Source organism: Mercenaria mercenaria, chromosome 16 (genome assembly GCF_021730395.1).
Source record: "Mercenaria mercenaria strain notata chromosome 16, MADL_Memer_1, whole genome shotgun sequence".
In the NCBI taxonomy this organism is placed as follows: Eukaryota; Metazoa; Mollusca; class Bivalvia; order Venerida; family Veneridae; genus Mercenaria; species Mercenaria mercenaria.
Window position 1 is genome coordinate 16,311,325 of NC_069376.1, and position 10,535 is coordinate 16,321,859.

General features: G+C 35.2%; 1 protein-coding gene across 1 annotated transcript; it reads right to left on the reverse strand.

Moving 5' to 3' along the window:
• Window positions 1-288: 288 nt before the first annotated feature.
• LOC123540951 (integrin alpha-7-like) lies at window positions 289-5,276 on the reverse strand. Its single transcript, XM_053525779.1, has 4 exons — window positions 4,491-5,276; window positions 3,802-3,923; window positions 2,943-3,034; window positions 289-492 (listed from the first exon to the last, which is right to left on the reverse strand). Exons 1-4 carry the CDS (start codon window positions 4,673-4,675, stop codon window positions 289-291), a joined length of 603 nt encoding a protein of 200 aa, XP_053381754.1. The 5' UTR covers window positions 4,676-5,276.
• Window positions 5,277-10,535: the final 5,259 nt, after the last annotated feature.

Genomic DNA, 10,535 nt, shown 5'->3' on the forward strand with positions numbered 1-10,535 from the left:
GTAGATTTTATATGAAATAAAGAACAGCTGGATTTAGTGGTGTTCAGCCTAAATGCATCAGATAATGACCAAAAGCTGTTAATTATCGATTTTCCCCCGTGTTACTACAACAACAACAATTATTACGGAAATCAACGAATCCGTCCGGTAGCGATGATATTGGATTTTTTTTTTATTGATTTTTATGATAGGTAGATCTGTCTCGCTTTATCGGCTTCGAGATGTTACTAAAAGTTGGTAATGTGGCTATGAAAGAATGACAGGCAAATTGTCAACATATCACCCTTGTCATCCTATTATTATATAAGTCATTACTCTACCAACCTTTGTGTAATGGACCGAAGTACCAAATCCAAAGTTTGCTGAATGATGTGACATGCCCCGATATGTCCTTACAGAGAACGAAACACCAGGAATATCTTCCAACGGAAATTCGAAACATTCACCATCTAGATACATGTCTCTCCAGTCATCCGACTTGTGGGCACACGTCTGTCTCAAAAAAATAAATAGAAATATTCTTTATGACGTACGTTAAAGCGTAATAAGCGTAAGAAATATGATAGGGTTATTATAATAGTAACTCGATGTGGAATGCTGTATTCGGCTCGAATGGATTTAGCTAGATCAAATCTCATGAGACGCCCAAGCGCCGAGTGTGTTCCATCCTTGCAAAATCCACTCGAGCCGAATACAAAATCCCACTAATCTAGCTACTGTTGTAATGATTTATTTATTACATACCTCAATTTGTTATCGAATGAAAGTCTATGTTAAATAGAAATGATGCGTTATCTATAGAACCGTGTCAGGACATGCATATTAAATGAAAGTAGTCCGTACAATACGGATTGTTTTCTGCTTGTTCATATTTACTTGTGAAATACAAGCCCTATTTTGACCGAATTTTCTCTATAGGTATACAATAAATCACTTTATATTTGTTTTTGCATGCGTCCTCCCGTGTGTAAGAAATTTATTTTTGTCAGGTAAGAAAATTATAATCTCGCCTTAACAATCAATTTAATGTCCCACGCTTCTGTTACAGTTTGACACCGTGCGAATCGCAACAAGAAGAGCTAATTCTTACTAAGATAAACACTTTCAGCCTCATTGAATATTAAACATCTGTAATGATCGTGGTTTATGACTTCTTAACCCTTATCATGCTAGACACGACTGATTCTGCCTTTGCGACCAGTATAGCCATGCAGTCTGGTCATGATCTGCAATGATCGCAATTTAGTCTTTTGGTAAGCACCCATTTTAACAGTTAATGGTACAGATGTAAGATGCCGAGTAATTCTATCACGAAGGCACAGCCTGAATGTTATATAAATCCGCCGCTGTATGACAATTGTTTTATCAATAGCAAATTACTAAATGAAATATATTATTTGGATTCTACGTTACCAAGAATTTTAAGTACATCCTTGAAAACATCTCCTGTTTTCTTGCACACCAGACTGGCATTTCCGGTGATTTAACCCATGCCAGCAAAACCTGTCTGGCACCGCCCCCACCGCCAATGCCAAATGACTGTCATGCTGTTAATGAAAACTAGTGGCTTATGCAATGATAATATTATGTTTATGTTCCTTACAGTATATTTCTCGATTCAAAATACGTCAGTTTACAGTACGCACATAACGTTTCGCTACAAACTATAAAACTAAAGTGGAATTTTGTTATTGTACGTAACGCAAAACATCATGACGTTACTTCTGCTTATGGACGTTAATTTCCCGCGCACTACTTTAACATGTTTAAGAAAGAATGCTACAAAGAAAGTATTTCTACCTGTTATTTGTAAAATATTGTATGCAAGAAAAATAATTTGCCAGAATAAAATGATGGCATGTATGCGATATTCAAGTAAAAATATCAGTCACGTGTTTACGAATCGGATAGCTTCATTACTGCCAAATGCACAGGTGCCCTCGGGACAGATATTTCTATCCGATTCGTACACACATGACAGATATTATTAATAAGTTGTTTTCTTTTCCAGCGTACCGTTGTGCCGTTTGGCGCTATGACGTAATACTTCTAATGTCAAAAATATATTGTTGTATATTAACACACATTTTTCGGCCTTTTTTGTCCAATAGGGAAATGAATCGCTCGTGTTAAAATAAACAGGGAATAAATCGGACCGTGTTTGAATGAAACTTAATGATTAGTGGCAGGAAATTTGATTTTCTTTATTAGCTGAATGAAACGAATCGATTTACAGTGTTTCATGTATTTATGTTTTTCTCCAAGATCAATGTCAATGCGAAATACAAATAAAAGGGAATGAATGCGTCACGTTCGAATAAGAAAATTGACTTTCATTAATTTAAACAGGAGTTTAAACAACAATATTTATATAGATCTAGTTTGAGCAGAGACGGCCAATATTTAAGAATCGGACGGGCCGTAATTCGAAACTGCTCGCCTTCCAACTCGTGTTCACATTGTGGCCATATGAACGGCGAAGACAAAGAAAAATTCTAAATACATCATTCACAACAATTTTATCAATAAAAGTACAGATAGTACAATACTAATGGAAGGTGATTTATGTATTAAGTACGTGTATGGGAATAATTTATTTCAAAAATGGCATATTTCAAAAATGGCACAAGCGCTAATGGCGCTTTGATAACTGCGCCACTGGTAAAAGATCAAACTTAGTTGAACTATTTTTCGCTGAGAATGAGTACTTGTAAGTTTGTGATCAAGTCCACGGCTGCCTTAAATGTGATGATAGAGTAGGCCGAATCTTCCGATCTGTAAGGATAATGACGTCAGAGATGGAAAATTATTCCGCATTGAACTACATTGTACAGCGTATAGATACGAAAATAGTTGCAAGACTGTTCTATTCCTGATTGAATTCTGCGCGGTTACATAAAAAAGGTAAATCACCTTCCAAAAATATTTTAAATGTCACTCACAGCAACTATGTTAGAAGCCGATACATAAATGCTTCCTCCCAGCCAGGACTCATTTCTTCTTACCAAGACGTCTTCGTGTAAATCACCGTCATCTATTTTTTTGTAAATAGAAAAGGAACCTGTTATTCTTAGACAATTGCACTTACTTAGAATAAATTAATTATTTTCATATAATTATTGGCGTTGTCACATGCATGGTAAATCTTTACGTGCGCTCACACGACTATTAACAAAATGGTGCCTTTCGAAAAATCCTGTCACAATTGAACTGCAAAATTTAAGGGAAAAAAAACATTAAACAATAAAGTAGTTCTTCTGACGCCCATCCACAAACACGACTCTAATTGTTCAATGTATTTAAGATATTTTAAGTAAACAAAACATATGTATTGTAATCGGAGGGCGAAATACAATTTGACGTCGGCGGGTCTTTTTTTTTTTTTTTTTTTTTTTTTGATTCACGGAAAAGTAAAGCAAATACTATGAAAGCATACTTCTGTTAAAATATTGTAAGAATTAAAACTATTTTGTGCGTTTAGACAATGCTTACATTTGCAAGAAGTCCCAGTGTGGTTTAAACCCTTAAGAACGTATAAAATGTTGATTTTTTTTTTTAAATATTCCTTCCTTTGTTCAAAGTTCGGCTAAAAATGGTTTATCATAGGAACTAATTGCCAAATATTTTCTATTGATTTTACGGTGCTTGTATTATCCAAACATAAAACTAAAGCTAAAAAAAGACGGAAGCCATTTTCAGTCGTATGTAAATATAATGTGTTTAAATAACCCACTTTTTGGAACACCCTCATGCTACACGGTGCGACCCACTGTGTTCGAGTAGATACAGGCAAATGCTTACTATATATATCCAGCTTGGTGCAGTTCCAAATCTTTTGAGAAGCTGTGCAGGCAAACATCACACCGGGCCTCGGTACATCTGGCAATGCAGGGTCATTACTCCGTGGAGCGCCAACTAAAATCCTAAAACGAAATATTCAATTTATATTTGACTTATTACATACGACCCCACAGCTGTCTGTACCAGCATTTTTACATAAGTGTGTTACGATACGGGAAATTGTTATTACATTATGCTAAATTGTCATTACATTATGCTAAACTGTTATTACATTATGCTAAATTGTTATTACATTATGCTAAACTGTTATTACATCATGCTAAACTGTTATTACATCATGCTAAATTGTTATTACATCATGCTAAACTCACTAAAATGCAAAATGTAATGACGGCTTTGGTGAATAGAAGCCACACCCCGCCTGTCTCGATTGTACAGTTTTATCTGCTTCTGAGTCACTATGCGCGTCACTGGCATATTTTGGAATTGCCTTTCCAGAACGCCGTCGCCAGGAGCTTCATTCAATGAATACAGTGTGTATTCAGCCTTTATGGACTGCTGTTGGGATGCTGTAGTATAAAAATTGTCTAGAATATCTTTTGGAAGAAAAGAATGCAACCAAAGAACAAAATAAAAGCAGACCCCGCCCCCATTCCCCCAACTCCCTAAATATTGTGCTGAAGACTTACACGTTCTTTGCGGTGTTTTTGTTGTATCCTATTCCAACTGAGAATCCAAAATAACTTCCTGGCTCATTAAATCCGTGTAACTTGACAACATGTTTTACATTTGTATTAAACCCAACTATGAATGTAATAACTGTACAGAAATACAAGTGGAATATCATAATGTTATCGTACAACAATGTTCTCATAGATTTTATCCTACCCTACCACATATCTTGTAAAGTCAAAAACGATAGCCGAAGAGATATTAAAGAAAAGCGATTGCCGTTGAAATTGCTGCATTTGAAATTGTCATTACTGGTGAAACTTTCATGCAAGATGTAAATTTCTTGCTAAAATCCTAGTAGCGTAAATGCAAATCTAGGTGAATATTTCACACAGCATAAAATGCAAATTCTGGTGAATAATTCATTAAACATGTAAATTCCAGAAGAAAATGTAACTCCTTGTGAATAATTCATTCAACATGTAAATTCCTTGTACAAAAAACACAATCCTGGTGAATATTTTATACAATTTGAAATTCCTGCAGCAGATGTAAAGTCCTAGTAAATATTTCATACAAGCAAATTTCTGGTGAACTTGAAAATCATGTATACAATGTATTCATACAATATACAATTAAAATTTCGGTGGAGAACATAATTAAATCCTTATTTGAATTGACTTTCATATGCCGATACCAGGATACGTGTTACGTACATTTTTTAAACGACAATGAAATATTTATTCCAGTTGTCAACTACTCAATGGCCATGTTTTGAATTAAACAGTTTTTATCAATTTCATTGTTTCGGTCAATACACAGTGATGATGTGTGCGATAAAGATAAGCACTTGACAAGTCATTGAAGAATATCTAAATATTTATTAATATTAAGCGGATGTTGTCCATTAGTCGTGGCTGATCTTAATTTACCACTTACAGGCAAACAGGACAATTTGATGTATAGTTTGATTTTGACGTATTAGTGTTCAATTTATAGACTCATATGCCGATTAGGGAAAACAGCATGATTTACAACGTATCTTGCCTTATTTAGGTAATATTTCAACCCTATTAGTGCTATGTAAGCCTAATTGTTTTATACCGATACATTAAATGCAATAGTGAGTCCAAGACTGAGTTGAAAACATACACCCGATGAAACAAACTAAACTAGTATATCAAGGTATTTCCCACTTTTCAAGAGAAAAACCAAATTCAGATGAAACTCTATCTGCAACTCGCTTAATCTAAAAATGCCTGTGTACCATTAAATACTGACCCCGTTGAAAATAGATCCCATGGGTCCCTTTACAACGTTGAGAATTGACACCGCCAACATGTCAACATTAAAGTTTGATCAATGGGGTAAATTTTTAAAGGTGCCGATATTTAATGTTACACCGGCTATCCCGAAGATAACTTCAAGTTCCGTCACGAAAACATGTTCACAAAATATAATTTTCAAGTCGAATTTTGGTTATCTCGAAGTCAAACACGCTTTCCTTAAATATTTTTTAAAGGTCGGAATGCTCATCTTATACTTGAAGTCGTCATCGTTATTAAAACATCTGTGATCAGTGGCACAATTTTTGATGATTTTTACAGTGTATTTTTCAAACAGGATACCAGGACTAAATTAGTAAATTATTCACTTAAAATGACGCTATTTTATAGGACCATACTAGTACATTCATTTTAACGGCACTTTTGTCAGATTTTTGTTCTCTCTCATAATTGATTATGATTTTTTTTTTTGTTATTTGGCACAATTTAAAGATATAGATCTTTTAGGGATGTACCCACATGTTTGTATCGTCAGTTTAAGTTGAAATAAGGCATAAAACGGGTAGCGGAAGGACGTAGATGTCATTAAGGGAAGGCAAGGTGGGTATATGAATAAGCTTTGCCTTTTACATGAATTTTAAGGGTGTAACACATCAAGAAAGATAACCATGAGTTAGGAAATTTGTAAATTGTAAACAGAAGTATCTCCCTTCCCGATAAAGCACAAGCCGTTAATATTAATTGCTACTGGAGTATGAGACAACTTTATTTTCACAACAGGGCCCAGGTGTGTAAATGTATGGACAAAAACACTAACATCTCAAACCATTTAGCTGAAATTGACAACCCGGGCGTCAATCTGATTACCTCTGCCTTTAAAGCTACGCAATACTACACCTATTATATGAACATACGCGACGTTTCATAACAGCAGTGTCACATCAAGGGCTAATCTAATTGTCAACTTGGCAAGAGATGAGTATGCCTGCCGATCGTTTTACTTCTCCTTCGAGTGTTATTAACTGAATTAAAGTTAGGTGAGAGAAAAGAAAAAGCTTCATTATTTTGAAAACCACCCATATAACTTGTAGTATACGTGTAATGATGATCGACCATTTCCGTGTATACCCGTGTTTTCGTTAGTGAATTCGGCATTCTTCAGACATACAGTTATATCTCAGCACATGGCTTTCCGTAAATTTTAAAGCTAGAGAGTAATAAATTGTTGCTGATTTTCATGACAGACCAGCATTCGATTATGTATTTTTCGAGCGCAATTAAGGCAACTTCCGGTTGCTACATAAAAGCAGTAACCATGAATCCTTGTTCGGGATCCTTCGGTATAGTTATTGAAGCTTAAGCAAGCCAGTCGGAAAATTTTCGGAATAAGACCCGGAAAATATGCAATCAATTTCTAATTTTCATTACGGGTCCAGTACAGATAAGCCTGTGATGTTAGTAAACACGTGCTACTAGAAGTTTGTGAGAAACAATCACAGAATGTTGTTATATTAATTGTACAGTACTCAATAAGTATGATTATTGTCAGAAAGTATTAACCTGGCGCTAATGAATATTCCGTATGTTTCCGTAAATAAACTTTCGGTGGCCGAACCTAAACAACGATATAACTATTGAAAAACCAATTATATACCATCATGTATCCTGTGCAGATATAGCAGTGCGGACAAAACGTTGTGCCATTAATCACAGGGTTGTGTGTTCTAGTACTCTGTCTGACCAAATCGTTCATAACGTTTATTTTATCTGCAGAATTAAAAGACGGAATACCTGTCACACTTATCATGATTTATCAACGAAATAGCCTACTAGCCATCAACATTCTCCTACGTACATAAAATCGTTCTACAAAATGTTGTTTAAAATCTTCAAGATCGGTGATTCCACGGACAATTAAAAGAACTGTTGTTAATGACAAAATAAAATGATCATGAAAACCTGGTTCCAAGGCGGAGAGCTTACCACTACACTACTTAGGCCATGGTTATCTAAATTGATCATTTGATAAATCTAGATATTTTTCAGGATACAAATATCGCGAAAACAACGAAAATATTGGCGAAGAGTATCTTTATACATAAATTATCGATTGTGAAGTTATACAACTTATATTAGACACTCTCGACATTTCATTCCTGGTGGAATCCACCGGCACTAAGAAGAGGCAAGATTCCCTTTTTAATGCTGAGCGCCAAGCAAAGGAGCTATTTTTCACGTCTTTGGTATGACGCAGCCGGGGATTGAATCTACGACCTCCCGCACTTGAAGCGGGCGTTCTATCAATATGCTGTCGAGATGAAGATTAATGAGTGCCAGGTCAATACTAACGGGCAATACATATTCGTTTCTATTCCCAGTTCAGTTACAATTGTACCGGAAACGTCAGTATTTCCATATACACTGACGCCTGAATTTTATATCGGGTTTGTTGCGTAATTAAACGTATGTCGTTGCATTAATTCTTCCATTTAGTTCAGTATTTTCAATCTTATTCAGGTTCATGAACAAATATATAATATTTACATTTTTTCGTGTATATCCGTTTGTAATTAAAAGATTATTATGTTTGCATCAGGAAATAAACACTCGTTCTTTAGCGGAAGAACGTTGCGCTTCTAGAGTCGCGCATTTTTTCCACTGCAGAGCGTGCATATTTCTCTAGAATAACATATAAGTATTGTTTGCTACGCAGTAGCTGACAGTCAAAAGTCGTTCCGAGGATTTATATCATAAGAGTATGCCAACGATTTTTGAAAAAGGTGACTAAAAGTAAGGGATAACGTACATTTCACTTAACACATATTGCGTGCTTTTTACTTCGATTTATAACCAAGATGAATAAAATGCAATATTTAAGGAGATGTAATATCGTTGTTGTATCCCTTTAAACATGTTTTATTTCTATGAAGTTTAAATTAATAACAATTATATTAAAATTTTTATAATTATATTTATATATCTTGATATTTACGCAAAAGAATCTAGATTAAGAAGATTGATCGAATAATTCCGTCATTTTATTTAGCATGTTTAGATAAGCTTGTCAAATATAACATATAAAATGAGCCGTGCCATGAGAAAACCACATAGTGGCTTTGCGACCAGCATAGATCCAGACCAGCCTGCGCATCCGCGCAGTCTGGCCAGGTTTTATGCTGTTCGCTTTTGAAGCGTATAGGAATTGAAGAACCTGTTAGCGAACAGCATTGATCCTGACCAGACTGCGCGGATGCGCAGGCTGGTCTGGATCCATGCTGGTCGGAAAGCCACTATGTTGGTTTTCTCATGGCGCGGCTCAATTATAAAATAATGTTCATATGATTCCGCTTTTCGCAATTCCCTTTCGCTTACCAAAGAAATCATGATGTTACCCTGATGTTTCATAACTGTTCGTCCATTTACAGCGATATATATATATATATATACATTTACCTATGTAAACTCTGCAAAAGATTCAGCTTGTATTTGATAGGCAGAAAAAAAGTCCGTATTGTATCTTTTGTATTATGTGTTGCCGGACTACTTTCATTGATATGCATGACCTGGCACAGTTTTGAAATAGATGTGAACGACGTAGATTTAATCCGACTATCCTCTTTTTACAGTATCGTGAATAATGCTTTATTTAAACACCGCTCAGATGTGAGAAATATAATAATGATTCAGAATATGTCATTTCATTCATATTTAATGAACGCAAATGCTTTTCCAACAGAAATTCACCAGTTTATCCCACACGACTTTTCTTCAGTTAATTTTATAACGGCTTGCATTATTTCCATGAAATATAAATTAAGTTTCTATTGATTGTTCCTATAAAAATGAAATGTTTAATTTCTTTTCCATCTTCCTATCAATGGGGAAATAGTTTTTCTAGTCCATTCGTACGTGCTGCAGATTTTTTTTGTGTCCATTTATGTCATAGGTATACAAGCATTGTTGCACCTCAAAATGGTAGCAACGCATTTTGGTAGGGTAGTCACTATCAAAAATCGGCCGTGTTTTGGTAGCGAGAAAATGTTTTGCAAGGTTACATAATGATATGTTAAGGATTTTGGAATGGAACGTATTTTGGTACTTTTTTCTACAACAGAGGGTGTACTCATATTTACATTACGTACAAAATAGAGAGATAAAAGGAATGCATGTGTCCTATAAAAATGGTGGGGGAGGGGCACTTTTTAGGCTGAATTAACCCTACCAAAACTAGAGCAATATCAACCAGCCGAATACGCTATAATCACGTTATGTTACGTTTTTGCTACGTTATACTACGTTGTTCTACGTTCTCGCCACGTTTTTGCCACATTGTAGTACCTTCCCACGTTGTTGCCATGTTGTAGTAAGTCTTTTTGAAAACGGCAGATATTTTTAACATGTCAGAAAATAAACTTTCCAGTTCGCGTTTTGTCTTGTTTGATCACAATGTTTTACGTTGCCTCACGTTGTAGTTACGTTTCTCAACGTAGCTATATGCGGCGGCCAAAACGCGACATTATGACTGGGACATATGAGAAAGCAATCATTGTAGGTATATATAATACTATAAGAGCAGACTTTTAAAGCGATTGGCTGCAAAGATGGACTTCTTTAAATAATTGTCGATGACTTTGCTTTGTAACATGTTCATTGAACTTGGTTTAAAGCATAATTGTATATATATATGCAGCGAATGCCAACTATTCACCGAAAAAGAAACAGACATCAAGAATAAGCAGTTACAAAATATGAAATAGGTCTGAATATCTATTTCCT

Excerpts from the sequence above, each read along its gene's own strand:
- LOC123540951 (XM_053525779.1), bottom strand. The coding sequence starts at position 4,675 with ATGAGAACATTGTTGTACGATAACATTATGATATTCCACTTGTATTTC. Across the intron at positions 3,035-3,801 it reads CACCAAGCTGGATATATATA|ATGACGGTGATTTACACGAA; the intron begins GTAAGCATTTGC and ends ACAAAAAAATAG. Across the intron at positions 493-2,942 it reads CGGCTTCTAACATAGTTGCT|ACGTGTGCCCACAAGTCGGA; the intron begins GTGAGTGACATT and ends TTTTTGAGACAG.